The sequence below is a fragment of the Channa argus genome, chromosome 5 (assembly GCF_033026475.1).
Source record: "Channa argus isolate prfri chromosome 5, Channa argus male v1.0, whole genome shotgun sequence".
Lineage (NCBI taxonomy): Eukaryota > Metazoa > Chordata > Actinopteri > Anabantiformes > Channidae > Channa > Channa argus.
In genome coordinates, this window is record NC_090201.1 from 17,736,458 (window position 1) to 17,759,533 (window position 23,076).

A 23,076-nucleotide genomic window follows, 5' to 3' on the forward strand; every position below is an offset into this window, starting at 1 on the left:
TAACTCAAGGTGACCAAAGATTTGTAGAATGGTACATTGCAGAGCTAGATGTGTGAATGGTGTTTAAATTATTTAGTGACTATAATTTTAAATGTAACCATATCACGCATCATACTTTGGCTATGATGTTAAACATTCTGTTTGCCCAAAAAGTTTCTTCAGTACGTTCATGGAGACTAGACTAATTTTTTGTGTTTATTTTCTAAAGGATAGTGAAAAAACATGCTTGGATTTTCTGTGTCTAATTTGTACGTCCTCACAGGTAATGAGATGGTTTTCTGCTTTGAATGAATATTACAAATCATGCATATAATGCATAGAAAATATTTAATTGTGACAAAATGTGCAAAAGAGGACTATTGTTATTTGCTTACTTTTAGTTACAAAAAAAAAAAGATTAACCTATTGAACATATCCTATGTTCAGTATTCCCTCTGGAAAGAAAATGTTTCACATCCCAATTAGGATGAGTGAACTGCTTCCTGCATTTTGCCTCCTCCAAGAACTGACCACAGACATTACAACCCAGTGGTCCTGAATAGCACAGTACATACTTTCACACATACAAGCTATCTTTAGATCATATATGTCATTGTTAAGTACAGTGACCCAGACATTGTTAGGCTTTTTCTCCCCTTTAGATGTTTCTGATAATCCATGATATTACACAGATCCTGTGTGATCATGTTTTCAAGGTAGCATGTGTGTTTCTTTTTTTTTTTTTTTTTAGGGCATGTTTTATTTATGTGGGTCAGAGATGATTAGTGCATGTAAAAGTAATTGATGAAGACCATACATCATTAATCATGATACACTTTAAACACCCTGTGGACAGCCCATGTGAGTTACTGCAACAGTATGACAGGTGTGAAAAATAATATGGCTTGTGACACATCATGCTGTTTAGGGTCAGTAACTTATTGTTGTCATGTTTACTTTTTGGTTTTTACAGTTAATTTCATGAAACAGGCATTATCTGAGCAGTGAGTAGGGAGTTTGTGCTGCGTGTGTGTGGGGGTGTGGGTTTGGGGGGGGGGGGATAATTTGCTGTGCTTCATTAGTAAAAGTCTAGCTCCAGATTGCCTGCTTAGCATACAAATCACTGACTTGCACAAAATGTGCCAACTCTTTTAGGCAAACATGATGCACCTTAGGCTAACTCACTTTGGTTTAGTTCAGTGTGATGTGGAAAGACTATTACTGTGTATGTACTCTGTGCCTCCATCTTTGGGACATTAGGCGAAGTGTTAAGAGAGCAGTTGCCTGGATGGTGTCACTGCCTGTAAGTATGTATATATGTATGTGCCACACACATGCTATGTCTGTTCTGCTCCAGGGGCCTCCACGGTGCTTGTGGGCTGTGAGCCAGCTAGTGACTAAAAAAAGGATATAGCCTTAGTATTAGTATTAAAATCAGTCATAAGGCATATTCACATCAGTTTCTTAGAATTGATAAATGTACTCATTAAAATAAGCCTGTTTGATTAGGGTGGATTATGTAGTTGATTTTAACTTTTCATCTTTTTTGTAACTAATGGGAAAATAATTAAAATTTTGTTTTTTTCAAAATGTATTTGTCCTCTTCACCTGTGACACATTGCTAGGCAGTATGACCAAAAGTTTTTTATCACTGTTGCTTTTTTTTACTTGGGGAACAACTGTCTCCAAGTAAATCAAATGTTATTGTACCTCTGCTCGCAGTGTTTTACATCTTCACATTCCTACACACTGCCTGCTGTTAGCCTGATAGTTTATTTAACTTAATGTAACAGTACAGATGGAACATTAATTCACAGTAACACCTGGACACATTTCACTGACACACAGGATCAAAACAAATACTACTACCTTACACATAAAAGCAGTTGCACACAAGCTGCTAGTTTCCTTTGGGTCACAGAAATCAGTCAGTAAACTTGAACTTCTACAATGATTTCCTGTGACACAGATCATGGCGATGCCCACAGCATATATTTGGACATGAATAAACAGCATGACGTTAACCATTTGTGCCTCAGGAAACCTGGTGCGCTTCTCATGCTTGACTGTGCAAGCCCCAAGGGTTTGTGTATGTAGTCTCATATAATGTTAGTGTTGTACAGGAAAAGAACAAGTGAGATGGACAGTTGATGTCAATTTTCCATCTTCCTATAGAAACTCCTAACTACTATGTGAAAGCATGCTTAAATGGGTCGAGACAATATTGTACAGTCATTGTGTGGGCAGTTGAACAAAGCTATTAAGTTTGTCCTACTTTTAACGGAAGACTGTATTTTGTGTGTTTCGTGCAGCTCCTGTGTTCGTATTCATAATTCTGTTTAAAGGCAGTTGCCCACTTCCATAACATACTGTGAAACAAGTCAGTAAAGATGTGTTTGAGATGTAGACATTTTGTGTTTTACAATAGGCCTATTCAATCATATCACATGTCGAGCAGTTTTACTAAGCAATTAGTTGCACTCACTGGAGTTACAAAGATAAGTGAATGATGTTTCAATTTTGGAGCCCAATATAAGGAGCAGTCTTTTGTTATAAAAGCAGCTGTTTAAGTGTCCTGTAGTGGTGTGTGTGTGTGTGTGTGTGTGTATGTGTGTGTGTGTGTGTGTGTGAGTCTGGAAAGTGACTCTGCCAAGTCATCCATGAGTGTGTCAGATCTGCACCCATCTATGTGATCAGAAGGATGGAAACCTGTGCACTTCATGCTTCTATACTTAATTACATGAGGCTTTTATCTGTAGTCTGCATCTGATCCCTGGGCTCCAGTGACCGCTAAATGACGACGTAATCCTGCAGTCCGTCACTGTCTCACAGCAGATAACCACACTAAAGGTTGCAACCTGGCTCAGCTGGCATTTAAGGCCAGTGTGATTCACACATACTGTTTCAGATTGTCCGTGCTCCACAAATCATAAGGGTTTTACTGCCATTTAAAAGGCACAGTATGAAACCTAGTTTGGCTTGAATAGTTGGAATTGTGACTGCCAGGTGTATTTTGCTATTTTTTATGCTGACACCACTCTGTTACTTCTTGTCAGTAGGAATTTCACGATAGGATGGGTTTGGTGCCAATACTGCTGAAATGTCACGATTCTTAAGACCAATTTTGGTAGCGTGGCAAAAACAAACCGATATACTAATTGTATTCCAGCGAATACAAGTGGTTTATTAAGAACAAAACTTAATTTTGCCGAAAATAAAAGCAATTAACTTCATAACTGTACCATAGCATTTCAACAGTCTTATTTATTCTTTTATATATTTTATATATATTTAATTTTAAAATTTTTGTCTTTTCGGATTATCTCGTAAATTCAGGGTCACTACAGAGAATCGTTAGGCTGCATGTTGATTTGGCACAGTTTTTAAGCTGGATACCCTTCCTAACGCAACCCTCAACAATTTCTAACAGGCTTCAAGTCTCTTCAAGTCTAATCTTTGATCTGCCAAAATAACATTTAATTAAAATATTTTTTTAACGTTTCACAGCACATATTGATATATGTAAGTAATTTAGATTAATCAGAGCATGTAATTATTAAATTAAAAAAAGAATCATTGTCACCCTGAATATTTACTATTGCTTTTTTACAGCAATATTTATTCTTATCATTTTACATGGTTAATCAATGATATTATCATTAGAATATATATTTACTAAATTATTTGATAGCTGCAGCCCTGTTAGGCGGACTGATCCTGGATTGGCCCTCTTTCGAACTTGCTAATTAGCTCAGGAGATTTGTACTTTCAAACACACAAAAACAGGCTTTTAAGAATTATATCCTATATCATTGTGTCAGTATGCATGTCTATTTGTACTATATTTGGTCCATTATTTCCTGTTAATTCTGAAAGTGGTGCCCCCTGCACTAACCCTTTGAGACAAACCACCTGCACAAAATATTCAGTGAGAATCATGTTTTTGTGCACCAACTCTAGCTGTACTTACATGCAGTTTATAGATATAGATTTAACTTTAGACTATGACTAAGGCAGAATTATTAAAGGGCCTAATGTTACACTTGAGCTAATGCAATGGTTTGTTAGTGAAAGGCTGCTAATGAGTTAACACTGAAACAACTTCTACGTTAGGCCAGAAAAGCGTTAACCTTTTTCAAAACACTGAATAATCTTCTGTAAGTCACTTTTACCTACTTTAAGAGACTTCTAGTGTTTTCTTTAACCTGCTGGTTAAACAAATGAGAAGCAAAACGGATGAGGACCCTGAAGCTACAGTGCCTGAACACCTCCTAACTAGTGAATTTTCTTTGTTGCCTTCAGAATGTTGTTGTGCTTTTCCTCCATATAAAATGGATTGCTACTCCTTCTACTAAGTAATTTACCCTTTGATGTCACCACCCCATCCATTTATCATTCATATAATATAACAGCATAAACCATTGAATAAAATATTATCTAGAATTTTCCGTATTTTAAGTGATTTGGATTTTAGATAAACAAAATAGGTTGCAACAACTTCAAATACAGAGTCAGCAGTGCAAGCTGTTGATAGGATAAAGTTTAGAAAAATTGATGTTTCAGTTGTGCATTTAGCAAAAGTAGCTCAGCAGATAACAGAGCATTCAGGTATACAGCTCTTACTGTACAACAGTTTTACAGGAGGAAGAGAGTCTGAGTTTTTTTTTAGCATTAGTCTTTAACGTCACCATCATTCACACATTTTGACAGCATAAACCCTGATTTCACTGTTTGATGCACGGTCTCCATTTTTACATCTTATTTATTCATTAAATGTTTAGGTATTTTAATTATCCAACAGAGTCTGGAAACAGTGACTGAGTTCACATGCACTCAAATGACTTGTTACGGTAAATTCACATATACATGCAGCAGCAGAATAACATGATTTCTCCTCCACCTCTGGCTTATTTTGGAAGCCTGGCTCACAGATATAACTTTGTAGCAACAGAAAATGCTGTTGTCTTTCAGGGGGAAGGGGGGGGGGGCACACAGCTGATTCACAGCAGGAACCATTTGAATAAAAAAACTTTTTCGACTTCTATGAGGCAGTTTGTTGGAATTTTTTTGTCAGACTTTGTTTTTAAAAATGAAGCGTCATCACTTTGTTAAAGATCTCTCCCTCATTCAGTCAACTGCGTGTTTTTGCAATAAATCCTCTACCCTCATTTCAGCAACCAGCTTTCCCCCTTTATACAAAGGTTAAGAAATCAGCTTTCCTGAGAAAGCTCCTTGGCTCCAGGGTTACTGTTATTTTGTTTGAGTGGCAAAACACCTTGTAAATCGAGTTGATAAATAAACTCAGGCAATATGATCGCATCAATTAAAAGCATTGGTCTTATTTAAAAAGCCAGATCAGACAGATCTGTTGTTGGGAGAGTTTTGAATTAAAACAGTTTAATAACATTGTAAACATAGCCCCACAATTATGTGAGTTTGATGCTAAAGTTTGATGCTAAATCAGCCAATGTGGCTGCCTTCTGCTGCTACTGTCTGTGAGATTGTTTAGTTTAATAATGTTATGGTTATTGAAGTAACAGCTGCATTTGTCTTACTCATAGTTAGAGTTTTATGGACATTCAGTGTGTTGTATAGGTACTGGACAATGTCCAATGACTAGGCAGAATCTGGCACTGGTCACTGAGTCACTGAGTAAGACTGAGATGGAAAGAATGGTTGAGCCGGGTAGAGATTGAATGAAGAGAGGGACCGGTGGTAAATAGAACAAAGCAGTAAATCTGTGAAATTAAACGTAATTTTCTGATGGTTTCACTGTGATTAGATTGTAAAACACAAATAAACACAACACACCATTGCCAGTCTCTGTTAATGTGTGTAGCCCGTGGCCAAATGGACACAGCCCTGAGACTTGATTCGTGTAGCGTTAACATTCACATTGCAGATCACTAACAGACACTGGATCGTGCAGCGGGTTTAGGCTGTTACATCTGTTGGTGTGATAACTTGTTTGTATGACAAGTGATACTCATTTGCACTTCAAGAAATAAGTTTTATTACATTTTAGTCAAATTTAATTTGATCAGAAAGCTTTCTTGTACCCGATACAATGAAAGTGTGCATTTAGTGGCTGTCAGTACTATACTGATGTGACAGGGTTATTATTTATTTAGTTATTTACCAAAACTGTCTCTTTTACAAATGAATGTAAAATCAGGCTTGTAAAGATATCAGAATAAGTAATGGCTAAAACCACTGCTGTCAAGATAATTAAGGTTATACGAAACAAGAAATGAAGGGGCATGGTTTATTATCATTTAAGTATTACATGTGAAAATTTGCATCTTACTGTAAAGACTCATAGTCAGTTCTGATCATCTGAGGTGTGATGTCTACTGTGAGCTGTGCTGTGAATGTTTCGACCAGAGATGTTTAAGGTTCCATTAATTTAAGTTATTTTTGGCCATTGTCAATATACCGATTATCTGATCTTGATTGACTTAAAAATGATAAACCAGACACACACTATAGCCCCACACAATATGCCCATGTAAAGTATGCTCTTTGTGTAAATATATTGTTAATATATTTCAACATTACCACACCGGATGAGTAAAGTAGCATGGGCTATGAGTGAAGAGTGTGTGTGAGTGTGTGGTTATACTGTAGTTTGTCACAATGTTTAAGTTGAACACTGTAATACACTAATGTTCCAGATAACGTAGTGCAGTGGGCAGAAGAAGCAAGAGATAAATACATTTTAAAAATTAGCTTTCATTTATACACAATTCAACAACTGTCCAGACAAATTTGGAGTATTAAACAAAAAAACAAAAAAAACAGCTCTGCCTGGCTTCATTTGATTAAACTTTAGATCAGACTAAGTGAGCTGTTCCTATTAGTACATTATTATTTAATATGCTATATTATCATTTAAACATGAATTCTTAAGTATCCCTGCAAGTGAGAATTTGCTTTGTATAACATCAAGTTAATACATTTCTACTGTATCTACATGATGGGATGGACGGTGTGTTTACTCTTTTCATCTACTGAAAACACCTGCTTAGCCATGACCAACGTCCAAGGGACACCGGCAGTTAAATATATACTCTGAGCAGATGGTGTTTCTTAAACAGTTCATCGCTTCTATGTTGAATATCATTAATGGTTGACTGCAGCTTGTACCAAATGTTAGCACCAGAGATTTAACGATGCTTTTCAACATCTGACACTCGCTCCTGACCTGCTGTAGGAGCAGCTGCTTCTGTTAAAGATTGTTGTTAGCATGAGCCTTCCATAGCTGAAGCTAAAATGGGCAGCTGCCATAAAACAGCTTTCTGTTGAAGTGTTCAACCAGATTACTGCCACAGTAAGCACAAGAAAGCCATGCTAGGGTGTAGGGCTGGGCGATTTGGGCAATCAACATATAAGTTGATATTAATATATAACAATATAAACCAAATCAAGTATGAAGTGAAAATATGATGTTGATGCTTAAATTTTTATTTTCTGACAAAAATAGAACATGACAAATACTTTGTAAATATTTATAAAACTATTTAAAATAATAAAAAAGTATACACACTTACTGGGCATTTTATTAGGTACATCTCTACCTATTTCAATTCAATACAGCAGCCCTGCCATAAATTCTACTTTTACAATGTTAGAATTTCTCAGTTTTAAAGTTGAAACTTTTAAAAAATTGATAATTCTACTCTCTGTTTATTATTGAGGTCAGTGGAGTTGTATTGAAGTGAATTACAAGAAAAGGTGGTTCTAAAGTTTTGGGCCCCTCATTTATTTTAAATAGGGTGGTCAAGACTTTAGACAAACCTCTTCTTATAATTCACTTCTGTACGACTCCACAACTTAATGATCCCAAAAATTATCCCAAAAAGTGTTGCATGTCATACAGTGCATCCCCTTATTTTAAACTGTTACTGAAAAAAATCTTAGTTTAATTCTTAACATTTAATGAAAAATTTGCTAGAACAAATGTTCATTCATCAGAAATAAAAGGTAAATTTAACCCATAAAGATCAACAGAAATAATAAAAAATGGTCAAGTAATCTATAAAAAAATTTTGGTGCAAAGGTTTGTATGCCCCTGGTTCGTGTAACCCATTTATTGTTAGTTTTTCCAAATACTGTTGCTTGCTACTGTGGTTTAATTTATTTATGTAGGGTCCCATTTTTTCCTCTTTGATTTCTATCTCCATCAAATTTGAACAGTTTAACAACTTTGTAGTCACACACAAGATTTGTGCTACAACCCAAACCAAATAATTTTTGTTTTTTTTAAATACTTTTTATATGGCAAGCAATGGGGAGCAACAACAAGTGAGCATTGTGAGAGTGGATGGGGTGACAAGCAACAAAACCAGATTTTGTAGATGTTCTTAAACTTCTAGGGACAAGGCCAACCCATAACCAACTAATTTGCTTTCAGTGTTCTATACTTGATAATGAGCAGAAGCAAGCCTGGATCACAGTTGAAAGTGGGGGTACTTTCCTTCCTGTGCAATGCTGCACCATACTAACACCATGGCAGGACTTGAAATGAAATGTGTGAAAACACATTTGGAGTAGTACAAAAGTAAACTAAGTGCAAGTTAATACCATGGAAACAGCACTTCCTTCTTACACTTTCTCAGTCAGTTTGTCTGTGACCTTACACTGGTTGGATTGACACACAGGAATAGGAAAAGCATGTCTCCTTTAACTAAAGTATGCAGCAGGATGCTGTACTAAGACTGTCACATTACTTAAAGGAGTCCAGGGTTGTTCTTTGCAAGACACAATCCAAAGCCCACCTAGCTGATATGGGAAATAGTGTCAGATAAAACCTTAGTGTTTATCTGATAGATGTATTTGACTGACTGAATTCGGGCAATATATGAATTAGGGCGATTGGGGCTCACCTGGTAGGAAGAATCTTCCGAAAATATCAGGGTCATAAACAATTATGAAGTAATGTTCATGTTACTAACAGATTTTAGTTTTGAATCAATTGCTGATTTTGTCTTCAGATGTAAGGTTAAAAATAAACAGGATTCAGTGCTGTACTGTATCTGTATCTTTGTTGATTGAGAAGGCAGAAATACTACAATTTTACAGTGAAGCATAAATACTGATCCACGTCAGGATAAAACCAGAGAATGAGTTAAACATTAAAGCATTGATTAAATGTGTCTTTACAGCTTACAGCATTTTTGCAGGTGGTGTTGTTGTTGTTGTTGTTGTTGTTACAGAGGTCAGTAAATAGCAGATAGTCACTTACTTGATGCACCAATAGGTGCAGAGATACCTGCAGTTGATGGCTGTGTTTTAGATTTTTAAAAAAATGTGTATCTGAGATTTTCAGCCAGCTGGTAAAAGTGTTAATATCCCAGACTTTATCCATGTAAATTGGTGAACTTCAACATCAGTATTTTCTACAGTTTAACAATACAGACAATTTTACATGATCAATTGGATGCATTCCATTTGCAAACAAAGAGTTAACTTGCCCTTGGCAAGCAGGCAAGCGATAATGTGGAGCCATGCCTTGTATATATACTTAGTGACTTTTGTTATTTCCTATTCTATTTAATGTATATTGTCCAGTCAAGTTAAAGAGTAAGTTTGTGTTGAGTTGCCTGCTCACTCGCTTGACTGTGGCCTGGGAAACTTGGCTGAGTTCCACCTTCACTCTTAGAGGACAAAAGGCTGTTCCAGAAACTATATTTTTAGATTTAACTGATTTAACTAATTTAACTGGTTTCTTGAAGTATCAATACTTTGGGGATGCACAACACAAATAAGTTTTTATATTGGTATGCTTGAGTTATATTTACTGCAATATGTGCTCACGAAAAGGTAATTTTTATAATTTTCCAAAAATTGTTCCAGATCCCAAACTTTTTGTCCCAGGTGCCATTTCTACTGTCCCTGGAACAATGGGACAGCGTTAATTTCAAGCCCTGGGCTAGTCATAGACTGTCTATAAAATATAGCAATTTTGCATTAGTCAGAAAATGTGGAATGGTTATTTATGAAGCAGCACTTTACTTACACACTACACACTATATACATCTCCCAACGGTAACTGTTAGAACAACATAATGTAGTGTATTCATTTTTTAACCATGGTTTGCATTTTGAAAGCCCTGTGAAATCTAAGGGTGCTTATCACCAGTCACGTGTCATGCATTAACACAGAATGTGAGAGGAAGGAAGCAAAGCTCTGAGATCGAGGATGACCACAGTGGAAGAAGTGATGCATTGCACTACTATTGCGCAGCATAGGGTCTTCCTTGACCAGTTTGCTCTATAATGCCTACTCAGCTTTTTGCCCACAATGTTTACTGTGCAGTTTGAATAAAACTGCAATTTTCTCTTTTAATTTCGGTATGGCCTTCACTTGAGAATAAGGAACATGAAATGTTTTTTCTCCTTTTTTTTTTTCCTCACTTCTGTACCACACAAGATGTGTGTTAGTTGCAATTCACTGCAGGCTTCGTCTCCTGGGGCCACTCAGTCTGTTCGAAGAGCCACCAGCCACTTGGTGCATTTGCGCCTGATTTCATTTAAAACTCTGGACCATACACTCAATGTTTTCTCTGTTAGTTAGAAAGAGCATCCATCACATAGTTGCAACCTTAGGGAGAGGTCTGAATCCTGTGTATTGTGTCACAGATTTCAATGAATTAGTAGCTGACCACACCAAAGCCAAATCCAACAGATAATTTAAATTCCAACACCAGCTAGTGTCTGTGTTTTTTATTTTTGCTACAAGCCAGTCACCTTTCCAACAGACATGTTTTTCCTCAGATGGGGACCTGGGAAAGGTTGCACCTCTCTCTGGCATTGTTTTTTTGCAAGGCTATGACAGTAAATCATCACCAAAATGTCACCACTTTTTTTTTTTCCTCAGAGATCCAGTTTTAACAGGCTGAGCCAGAAACTGCAGTTTTATCGGTTATACAAAGATTGTAACTTTTTATTGTATGGAAATACAGTACCTGATATTAAATAAATATTAAATGGATATATTATACTTTATCTACTTATTTGGGTTACTGCAGCAAAATGATGTATCGTTAGATATGTTGTTCAGTATCTGTGTACAGGAATACTGTACTGCACATGAAGACATATTGCATGAAGTTACTGTATGTGTGTTCACAACTAAAGTTATGGTGTTCACATAGTTTTCACTATTTAGCTTGTCTCAAATTGTCTAGGTTTATGGTGGAGACTTCAAATGAATAAATGCCACAACTCTTCCACCCCCACTTCTTGTGGGTTGCTGTGGGTGTGTCATTGCTTGCGAGGTAGCGTGTCGTGGCAAACGTATAAGCCCCTTGAAATTTCTCCAGCAGTTCATGTGGCATTGTGTCAAGCAGTATCTCCTCACAGGCCAAAACCATGTCACCTTAAATCTCATAATGCCTTGCAAAGCATGTCCCCCAATGCTGTTGCACTCAATGGTTCTTTACTGGAAAATATGTTTATGACCTGGACTTTTCCGTGTCTCTCTGCCCAGTTATGTTTTTGTATTAACTTGCTTTCTGCTCCCCTATGCAGAACTAAACATTAAACTCTGTGCATTGTGTTGCATGTGTCATTGCATGTGAAGCGCTGGCATGAAGTAGTACGCAGCATTGGCAAGTATTCAAATGTAGCTACTTGCCTTTGTACTCAGTCTGGTAAAGAAAAAGTGTAATTAGGACATCCCTATTATTAAGTTGAGGGATTATTAAGTGGAGGGAAAACCCAGTCTATCTGGGTTGACCTGTTTTAACATATCTGACCTAAATTTCCTCAGCATTTTTCCAATGGACATTTGAAGTTCAAATACCCTGGTCCAAGTGCACTGATGCAAGGCTGGCACTAGACAGAAACATAATATCATGCTTGTCTTTCCAAACCTAATTTACTTTTTCCTTTTTATGTATACCTTGCAGAGAGCTAGGAAACACCCAGAAGAAGAGAATGGTTTCATATTTCTACTGCAGTGTACTGCTTACTGCTTCTGATTCACTGCAGCATGTTCTCTCCCTGCAGTGATAGTGGAGCAGAGGCTGCATTTGAGCTTCACAGGCCTGAGTTTGCTGTACAGTCTCATGCCGACTAACTTTTAATATTCTAATTGTTCTTTTGTGTGGTCTGTAATCCTTACGTGTGGTTGTAGTGTTGTTTTTTCGTAGCTGTCTCATTTGAAATGTGTTGTTAAATATTGACTAGTATTGTGCACAACAGATGTTAAGCTATGTCTCATACTATGTGACAACCAGATAGTAGTATACACAGCATGTAGTATGCTTCATAGGGAAATATTTTATGTGTTATTTATGCTCGAAGGTTCTGATTAAAACAAATTGCTGAGTCATGTTTTTTTTACCTTTTTTGCTGAGGGAAGTTTAAAATTTCTGAACAGTTAAAAAAATCTATACAACTGGATCAAATGAGTAAATATGGCAGCATCTGAGTCAAATGTTTTAAATTCATGTTTTTTCAAGAAACTGAAGATAATTTTAAAGTTGATAGCGAAATGCACATGCCGACTTCTTCACGATGTCATTATGCAAAAGTGATGACCAAGCCAAAGTGTGTAGACAGGGCTAGTGCAGAAACATCAGAAATGCTAATGCCCTTCTACTGTGTGCTGCACAATGTGGAAGGAGGCTTAGTGGCTCATGTGCCAGGCAAACAATTTTTAGTCAGGTGAATGGTCAACATGTTTTAAGTTCTGGCGCTCAAGAGACATAATACAGCCATTATTAGATCTACAGTCTTGCCTATGTTGTCTCATCAGATAAGAATAGTTTTTATGCACAACATGGATATTATTAGGATTATACACTAGCTATATATTATATTATATATTAAAAAAAATCTGGCTTTAGTTGTCCTCCAAGTTTTTTAGACTCCTGTAATGATGATGTTTTTTTTTTGTTTTTTGTTTTTTGCAGATCAACTCGAAAGTTAGTATTTGTCTCCTGCAAAACTGGTAACTGATTTCCAGATTGTTTTTGTAAAGCACTATAACTATAATATAATGCTTTGCATTAGATTGTTGCAGTTAAACTTTAATTTATGTAGGTCCAGTCCCAGACATTCATGATGGATTTGACTGTGTGTAAAACACCTACAGCTGTCCAAGGATTTTATGATTCCTGACAGTAGAGCTCTCAGTTGTGCTTTTAACCTCTTTAAAGGGGTGGAGGTTTTGTATCATAAGTTTGCTTTATAAATAGATTATTTATGCAAATTGATGTTGTTGCAGCTTTTTCTTCTTTCAGCAGCTAATCAAGGGCTTTCCACCACTAAACAGTGAAAAGACCATTTACACAAAGTCTCTGATGGTGAGAGAGTAAAGACAGTCCACAGGATTCACATCTTTACTTGTTTTTGACTTCTATCCTTTGATAAATATCAGTGATAAAGAGGGGGAGATTCCATCTGAATCCTCTTTGTAGTCCAGTGGAGCACAGGCTCAGATTAGCTGTCTCTTTCCCTCTCCTATCTCGCTCTCTGACTGAACTTCCATGTAGGATATCCCCGGCAGTTCTCGTCTGTTAGCCTGTCTCCCTGTTCTGCAGCCATCTGCTCGGGACTGTGTGTCTTCTCTGCAGCTGCCAACATACTACACAACACTGTGCTGTGCTTTCCAGGCCAGCACTGCCGGCCTGCTTGCATTGCTCATGTAAGACTTGTCTCAAGAGGGAATTCACTCAGGCTGGGTGTAGGTGGATTTATGGATAGAGAGCATGAAGAGCAGCCTTTTGTGACTCAATTTTGCAGTTTGTTTGGAAGAGATTGAGGTGTATGAGACAAGGTGTGTGAGAGATGCAATTTTTTATGACCTCAGCTTCTCAAAATGATGTAATCCATCTAGTTCTTTGGGCATGCCCTCTGCCCAGCTGTAGTCCCATAAGTCCATGTTAATATCAGTAGTTTCATGAAGCTTGAGCTTACTGATATCATTATTTGACAGTTAAAAAAAAGTTTTCTTATGTGTTACTGCAGCCAAAAGAACCATTAGAAGTTGGTCACCAAAACATTAAAATATACTTGAGGCCAATAGCTCAGTTCAAAGAAATGATTCATATTATAATAAATGTCAACTATAATAATCTCCTGATTATAAATTTGCCATAATGCTGGAGCCTTAACACCAATTGTGAATCTAATGGGAAATATAAATATGTGTATCATAGGTTGAGAAAAAGTGCAGATATTGTATTTCTTACCTATTATGTACGCAAATGAATTAAACTTTACATTCCTGCATGGTGTATTGCAGTGAACTGATCAAAAATGACAATATGCACTTTGAAAACACATAAATCCTGATGCTTCAGGCCATGTTCGCATCAACAATAACGGCGCATCGAAAACTCTACGGGACATGCTGGTGTGGGTGTGCTGCTACAAAGTACCAATGAGAGGATAAAATACGCACCAGGAAGTCCATTTGAAGGCACATCAGGCACATAGACATCGACTCATTCCTGTTCCTTTCAGTAAACTCTCAAAACACTGTTGTTTTTTTTAAAATAAAAAAACAAATTTTAATTGGAGATAAAAATGTTATGTGTTTGGAAGAATATAGACACATGCCAGTTGCAGTAATTTTTTCTCTCTCCCCACTTTCCTTTGTACTTATGACTGTCTGCAGGTTTATTCTTGAAAATGCACAATGGCCCATTAGCGCAGTAAATCTGAGTCCTCTAACTTGAGCCAGGATGAGTTTGTAGTTTACCGCATTGCTGCAATCAGCAGCAGCATCCTCTTAAACTGCAGCTCACTACAGGCACCTCTGTAAGACTGGTGCATCACGTGCTACAGTCAGTGATGAGGTATAAACACAAACATTTTGTGCAGTATGTAAAAACAGCTGAAGACCTACTATATTACACAGCACAAAGTAGAAAAGTAGGCACTGGAGCCTAGAGGCCCCATGTGCTGGTTTTCCTATTTTATGCAAACATGCACTAATTGGCCAGGTTTCACTCCACTGTTCATTTCACATGTGCCTTACTGTAGGTGTACTGTGATGTGAGGGTGCTGGTGTTTGCCATATGTTAAAATTTGTAGTGGAAACCAATCAGGGCTGTTTACCTGATGTATTTTGCACTTTCTGGATCGAGAAGACAACATGAATGTAGATTCTACACAGGAATATGAAGGTAAAATAACTTTGTACAACAAAGAGAACTTTAGGTAATATTCAAGTTACTAATGGAGGCAGTGGTCGGATATTGAATTATACAAAGGAGAACTGTGATTAAATAGAAATTGATATTTTTCTTCATGCTTATACCACAAAAATCATTTATAGGGTTGTCCTTATATTAATATCATTATTTTGAATCTGTTCCAATACTGCCCTTGTTTTTATACCAAGCTCTGCTCTGCTAAAGTCTTAAAGATGCAGTAGCTAACAGTTTTTCTCATAAACACTATTTTATCATCTTTAATATTTATGTCTACATTACAAATGTCCTCGCTATCTACAGCTTTATCTAAAGGTCACTTTGGTTGACAAAGTTGTTTACCTCCATACTCCTCTGGAGACCTTACAGTCTGTGTTGTCTGTGACTCTGCATTCAGGATCTCACCCCAAATCTGTGTTTTATTTGTTATTGCAGCTGGTAATATTTGTTCTGGCAGAAAACCATGTCTTTCTATTCTGGCAGGATTTGTGGATTTGTCCACCTTAGAACTTCCAGTTGCAAGATGTGTGTGCGCTTTTTCCAGACTAACAGAGACAAAAATTCTATGACTGTTGGTGGAAACAATGTTTAAGTGTGAACTGTCCAGCCTTTGTGTGTCCTCCTCTCCCTTTTTTTGACCAACTGTGTTTGCTAGTGTCAGCTCATCAGCATTGCATTCGTGAGGGTTTTACTGTCCAACAAATCATACTAGAATGACAACCATTTAGAACTGGTATTGGCAAGTTCTCAATTATAAGTACTTGTACTCAGTCTGGGAAAAGGGGTATCGGGACCACCCCTCATAATTTTATTCCTATTTGAAATGATATTTGACGATTAAAGTGCTTTATTTGTACACCTTTGTATGTATAATGACAATGAAATTGGGTCAGATGGAGGGTTAGTCCTAAAGTCCTAAAGAGTGCTAAAACTATAACATTATGACCTTGATTAAGATTTTTAAATATCAGCCCTATCATAATTGATAAACCTTGGCTTGTAACATTTGTATTGGTATTAGGTTAAATTTCATAAAATGCAATAGTAGCAAATTACTTTTAGTAACTCTTTCTAAAGGAAAGCATGCTGCTGTGGTGTCATACTTTCTATTGCCATGTCTTTTACCCATCAGGGTCATGCTATCATCATCACCAGACAGAAGGGATGATTGGTCTCCCATTGTGCTGTGATTGAAATGAATGGGCAGGGAGTGTCAAATGAGTGCTTGGATATGTGGGACACTATACTCTCTTCCTGAGAAAGTCACCTTCATTTTATCATTACAATGTCAGTTATGAGCCATGAATTACATGAGTGCAGTCACTTTTGAAATAGGGGGCATATCAGTTTAGCTCACATCATTGTCAGGGTCACACACTACCATCCCCATCACTGTCTTCAATTTATTTTATTCTCAACAGTATACTGGATGAAAAACACCAGCAGTGCTGCACATGTTTTTCAGAGGCCATGGCATTGACCTGGGATTTTCTGATGAGACATTTAAAATGTGTACTAATGCAATGTGTGTACCTGACCACCCACCCAAACCTCACCAGTCCCCAACTTTTTTGCAGCAGCCCTTTCCACACAGTGGTCTGCATCTTGGGAAGGCTATGACTTGCTGTCTTGCACAAACATATGTGCAGTATACAGTAGTCATGGAATGGGTTCAAGTTGTGTATGAGTGTTTACTTTTCTGACTTTTTACTTTTTACAATATTTTTTTACAATATTGTTTGCCTATTCAGAGAGGAGGATAAGCATATTGCAATATAGACAGAGTCTGATATTATTCTAGACTCCTATTCATAAATGTAAAATCACTCCACTCACAGCTGTGTGAAGCTACAGGGGTTGGTGTGATGATTTATTCAGTGGTTAATTCATTCAGCTCATGTTTGCAGAATAGGGGCATGACTCCATCTAGTGGTAAAGATATGTAGCAGCCTTTAAAAACAAATCACTTTAACCCTCTGGTTATTGTTTTCAAGGCTCAGATATACTTAATATAGCTTTATATTTAAGTGCCCCTTCCAGATCACAAAGTAAAACAAGGCTGAAAAATCTAGGCTTAAAACTGGCACATTTACTACATCATCTTTAGGCTTTGTACCATTCTGGTAACATTTGATATTTTGGCTGTAGGGCAAAATCTCCTGTAAGAGTTTTTGTCTCTCTTTCACTTTTGCACTGCACCAATTGCTCAGAAGAATCTTGAGTGGTCCTTGCTTTAGACGAAGTGGCCTCTAAAAAAATGGGTGGTGGGTTAGGTCCTTCCCGACAGGGGCATTATGGAACCCTTCAGTGCATATCTGGTTGTTAATGTAAGTGGGCTGGCATGCTGTTGTTTAATTACCCTCCCATGTTCTTGACCTTTTCTGGGACATGTTGATCATTACCATCTTTTATGCTTTCATTGGTATTCTTTCTGTGCTTCTTCTCTAACAAGCCTAACTGCTATTTCGTATGCTTGTCTATTTTGCCCAGTCTATACAATCCATCCCTATGAATTATGTATTCTGTCACTAAATGAGAATTAATTAGGTAGTAACACTTTCACTATTTTGCGATTGGAAACTAAATACATGATCAAGATTTCTGCCTTGATTAAAATCACCTGAAACACTGGATGAATTAGATTGATGATTGTTTGATTTGAATGATACAACAGCTGCTTCTGCCATATCCTATATGTCAGGAGCTAGGTTTACAAGATCCTACCGGTGACAGACTCTTTCTCTCTCCTTTCCAGAGTCTCTCATCACTGAAAGAGTGTACCTCTGGAACAGTAAAGGAACAACATCCCCGGCAGGCTGGCCAGACCCTCCCTCCTGCCTCCATGTATCCTGAATCTACCACAGACTCCCCCGCTCGTCTCTCTCTTCGACAGACTGGCTCACCTGGCATGATCTACAGGTGAGTAGATGGATGTACACTGTATGCACAGATGTAACACATTTCTGTACATTTGCATGTTTGTCCAAACCCAGTTACTGTACATTTTAGTTCAAAGTAGCTACAGTAAATAGTTTTGATGAAGTTCATTTCTTAATCAAGCTATTGCATTATTATGCTACTTTGCCAGGCTGCTTGAGTTGCAAATGTATATGAAGCTGTTGACATTTGTACTAAACTACACCTTTGAGCTGAAACTTGTAGTTGTTCACTGTGTTATGGCTACTATTGATCTATTGATTCCCTAAATCCTTGCAGCTGTTGAAGATTAAATGGCGGGTTGGCTACTGTTAGCCGGAGTGAGCTACATATACGCAACATGTTTCGATCTCCGAAAAAAAAAAAAAAAAATACAGACAGTAAAGGAAATACTTAATTTCAACCAAGTATAAGTACTGAGCCTCTCATATAAATAAAAAAACATGCACATTATAAAGTAAATTGTGAGCCAAAGTGGTGTAAAAGGTACTTAGATCATTAAATTAAGTGAAAGTTTTGATATACAAGCACAGGAATACTATTACAACATTGAAGTTGCACTTAAGTACAGTACATAATTCTCCACTGGTGATGTTTGTCCATGAGGTTACTTTTTTCTCATTTTTATGTAACCTTAATGTAACATTAGCAAATCCCTTTTAGGATGCAATCATACAACAGCCATACAATAGCCATTTTCTGCCAAAGTGTATAGATTATTTTACACCAGCATGTGGCGCCAAAGACTCATCAGCTTTGTATCACCAAGCAGCATCTGCTCTACATTCTTTACTTTTTTTCCCAACCAGCTTTATGCCTTTATGTTCACATTGCCTCCATTATGGCCAGATGGGGTACAGCTATTGGCTAACATTTTGCAGTATTTTATTAAAGTTATCAGACTCTTAGAGTTGACTAATAAAATCATGAAAATGTAACTTGGAACTAGTAGGACAACTACTCGAAGGATTTGTTAGAGTGAGGCATTGTATAGAAACCATTGAGAATTTACTCTTACTCTAGCTTACACCCAATACTGTTGCACAATTTTTCATGCAAACTTTTGCATCTGTATTTAATTGATTATTCCATTGAACTGAAACATTACAGACCTCTTAGTTAAACATCACATGCTGTTTAGTTTTTCTTTATTTGTGAGGGCAGAAATTTAGATTCATGTCCCATAAGTAGAACAATTTCTGCGTACGGACCATCAACAGCACAACTTTTACAGAACGTGCCTTTACAGAGACAAACAGTAAATATGCTCTAAAACCATCAGCAAAAGCCGTTATGACAAGGGAAGCCAAGAGCAGAAATATAGTTGTTAAATACATCTAGTGGCCAAGTCTGTAGAGTGGCCTCCCACTGACCTGCTTTACCCAACCAAGAGTTGAAGTTTCCCCTGGGCAAGGCATTCCCACCATACGAACCAATGGACTGCTGTGGCAAAGCGAACGTACAGGATAAGCTGAAATACCCAAAACAAGAAAAAAAATTAAGCAAACACTATAGTTATAATGTATAATCATAATATTTTTTTCAGCTCTTGATTATTTGCATTTGTTACATTCAATTAATTAAAACCAAATCACTAGGTTGAGTATTGGTCCATTATATTCTAATTGGTCTTTTTTTGGAATTGGTCTTTTGACGTTGGGAAGTCAGAAAAAGAGTTTTAGGGCTTAAAGTTTTGGATTTGTGCAAACAACTGGAAGATGTTTATTGTTTTCAAACATGTACCAGTAACGTTGCTCTTTACTTTGTATGCAGTAATTCTATTTCCTACTTTCTGTTTACTCTCACTACTGCACAGTTTGCTCTGTCATTGGTTAACACCTCTACTGACTTTACTTAGTAAGTCCTGCTTCCTGCTCAGTAACTTTCCTTTGTCCTCCTTTCCTCACTTGTCTTCAGCGCTCGCTATGGGAGCCCCAAACGTCAGCTGCAGTTCTACAGGTACCATATCTGTCACTGTTGTCACAAAGCAGGGTCCCTTTACATATGTTTTGTGTTGTATGTATGATAAATATTTTGTACTGTATGTGAAATATGTATTTTTATTTTCTTTACTATACTAACCTTGCTGTGGCTAACTGCTGTTCTGTCATTTAAAATCATACATCCATTAGTAAACCTCAGATAACACAGATAACTCGGATAACACTTATCATCTACTATTTAGCTGCCGATGCATTATCCACCTTAAACCTGATAGGGGAGATGATATGTTTTTTTTTTTTGCAAGGTTGCTCACAAAAGCTTTGAATCAGCAATAACAGTCTGAGTTAGATTCTTTTTCCCAGCAGTAAAACTTGAGATGCTTGGTGTTATTGTTCTTGTCAATCTTCAACATGCTACAGAGAAACTTTTCATCAAACTGCCTTATTCACACATTATTGCTTGCTTGAAGATAATAATGTCTTTAATTCATTGGTTCTCATTAGGACCGCCTCATTTTGCTTTGTAGGAGTTTAGCGATCAGTGTTGTTTTAAAAACCACAATTTAGGATAGCTGCTGTTCATCTGTTTCAAATGTGTGCCTTTAGATGGTCAGTCTTTCTCCTGCTTTAGGGTAGGATCATATTTTATGGTCTCATATTAGACCCTAATCTGCTGATCCAGTTATAAAAACCCCTGACTGTGTCAATGTGCTTGTAATGACCGCACTATCGGATTTTTTATCTTGGCGCCTCACACATTTCTGTCCTTTTAAAGTGCAAACCGTCCCACTACCTTCTCCCCTAGCCTACATGAGGGAGATCGATTAAGCCCCCTTCTGTCTATCACTCTGATGGACTGATGCTGGGAAGGGAAATTTTCTTTTTCACTCATCGCAACAATGCAACACTATGACTTTTATGCTACAGAAAGTTGTATCCAAGCATTGTGAAATTCAAGTGCTCGTTCTTCTCTGCCTTGTCTTGTTGGCGGAGTGATCATGTGGTGTACATTTTGATTAAGTATATTTATATATTTTTAATTTTGTTTAGTCGGCCTGTTGTCTACACTGTTTTGTATATAAGACTCAACCAGTGCAGACATTTTATGTTAAAGTCGTAGTTGTGATTCTGTACTAAAAATACTTTTTGGAAGACTTTTTAGAATACGTTTGTCCAGCTCTTGCTTTCTGATGATTGACAAGAATTGTATTAATTAAGGAATAGTGCTAATGTAAATAAATAAATAAATAAACACACACACACACACACACACACACACACACACACACACACACACACACACACACACACACACAAAAAAAAACGTGTGCAGTTTAACATTGTATAGCTTCTTGTATGTGTGAAGTCATTTGTATGCCATTAGTGGTGCTGTTAATTGAAAACAACTGCAGTGGGGAATGGCCAGTTAGGATGGGTGTTCGGTTTAAATTAACCCACTATTTTCTGAAATTCAGTAACGTCTTGAACTTACTATAAAATCTACCTATGTTTTTTTTTTTTTTTTTCTTTATGGTTTGGTGCTGTATAAATACAATTAAATTAAGAAACCTGCTTACCATGTTCAAAAACGTGTAAACAAAATGATTCTAACAGAAAAGTGTTATGATAAATTATTATTTTCTTAAATGGCTCACAGATACAGGCAGCTAATTAAAAGATATGGATTTCAATACTTTCAAGTATGTCTAAAATGAATGACTTCACGATCTATAATTGTGTAGATTTAAATATATGAATTAAACACATTAGGTTTCAGTTTTTATCAGAAATTGTGATTAAATGAGTTTGAACTTGAGTGAGTACATAGGATGATGATCTGGGTTCTTTATCCTGAGTCATTGTTATGTGACACACATAGCTATCACACAGCTATCCTGACCATGGTCTGACCATAACGAGACTGAGATATCACAAGCATGTCTAACTGATGTGGTTTTCATAATGCATCAGCACAGAGTACTTGAACATGTTTGTTAGCTTGTCTTTTTCTGCGTATATATGTACAGTCTGTGTTTTCTTGACACTGTTTGTTTGTGTGTTTCATGTGCACACAACTCTCAGGCACTCATTAGTGTCAGGCTCTTAGTATTCTTTCCTGTGGAACAACAATCAGAGGCTTTTAGTGCAAAAGCTTTTGTGAATTATTCAGGGCTGATATTATTTGCTGCGGTTAGCAGAAACAAGACAGGCCTCTAAACGGCATAAATGGATTTCTTCTATGAGTTCTCACAGGGAGGGTAGGAGGAGAGGTGTTGGTTGTGGTGATAGAGTATAGTCCAAGTGGTGAGGGGAAGGGAGGGATGCACTCTCGTATTCACTAATTGGTTTAGATGTTTCCTTGTAAGACACTCCCAGTTTGGGTGGAACCGCTTCATTGCTGTCTGCAGTGTGTGTTTATAAGAGCAGACTAGCACCCTACAACCTTGCTCATGAGCCGGACCCCAAGAAATCAGGCGAGTATGAGGAAAGATTTGCACCCATGACCACATCAGGAGTGTGCGTGGTTGTTTTTGCGTATGTGTTTTGTGTATGAGGGGCTGGCAGAATAACGAAGAGTGTGTCTGTGGGTGTGTGGAAGCATGCTGCCTGGCTTGAAGTCTCCTCCTTTATTTATGTCGTCTGTCTCTGTATGAGATGTCAGCTATTTGGAAAAGCTTTGAGATTTGAAATTAATAGCAAATTTGGGAGGAACTCATCTCACCTCATCTCATGTCATCAACAGAAAATTGTTATTCCATATTCTATTTTTTATATCCTTGGTTTTATTTACAGTCATTATTGTCTTTTTTAATTTTATTAGAACTTAAAAATCTTAAGCATTAAGTGAAAGTTTGGTAATGTTGGAATTTGTCTGTCCTGTTTTCTATAGAACCAAAGAGAGTGTTGTTCAAGTGCTTGTCAGTAAATTTTCAGGGGTCATATCACATTTCCATTAATCAGGAGTTAAGGCCAATTTTGCATTAATGTACTGTAGTAAGTGCATATTATGCAGTTGTTTTGGACTTTTATATGTAGTTGTAAGATTGTGG

General features: G+C 37.1%; 1 protein-coding gene across 3 annotated transcripts in view; it reads left to right on the forward strand.

Moving 5' to 3' along the window:
- The window catches only part of kcnab2a (potassium voltage-gated channel subfamily A regulatory beta subunit 2a), a 79,045-nt gene that overhangs the window by 12,845 nt on the left and 43,124 nt on the right, over positions 1-23,076 (forward strand). For 2 of the 3 annotated variants that reach the window (XM_067504974.1, XM_067504975.1), the window contains exons 2-3: positions 17,902-18,065; positions 20,001-20,042. In XM_067504974.1, the coding sequence (XP_067361075.1) occupies positions 17,989-18,065; positions 20,001-20,042 (119 nt within the window). In that variant the 5' untranslated portion in view covers positions 17,902-17,988. The remainder of the gene's footprint in view (positions 1-17,901; positions 18,066-20,000; positions 20,043-23,076) is intronic. The other variant, XM_067504976.1, reaches the window with a different exon arrangement.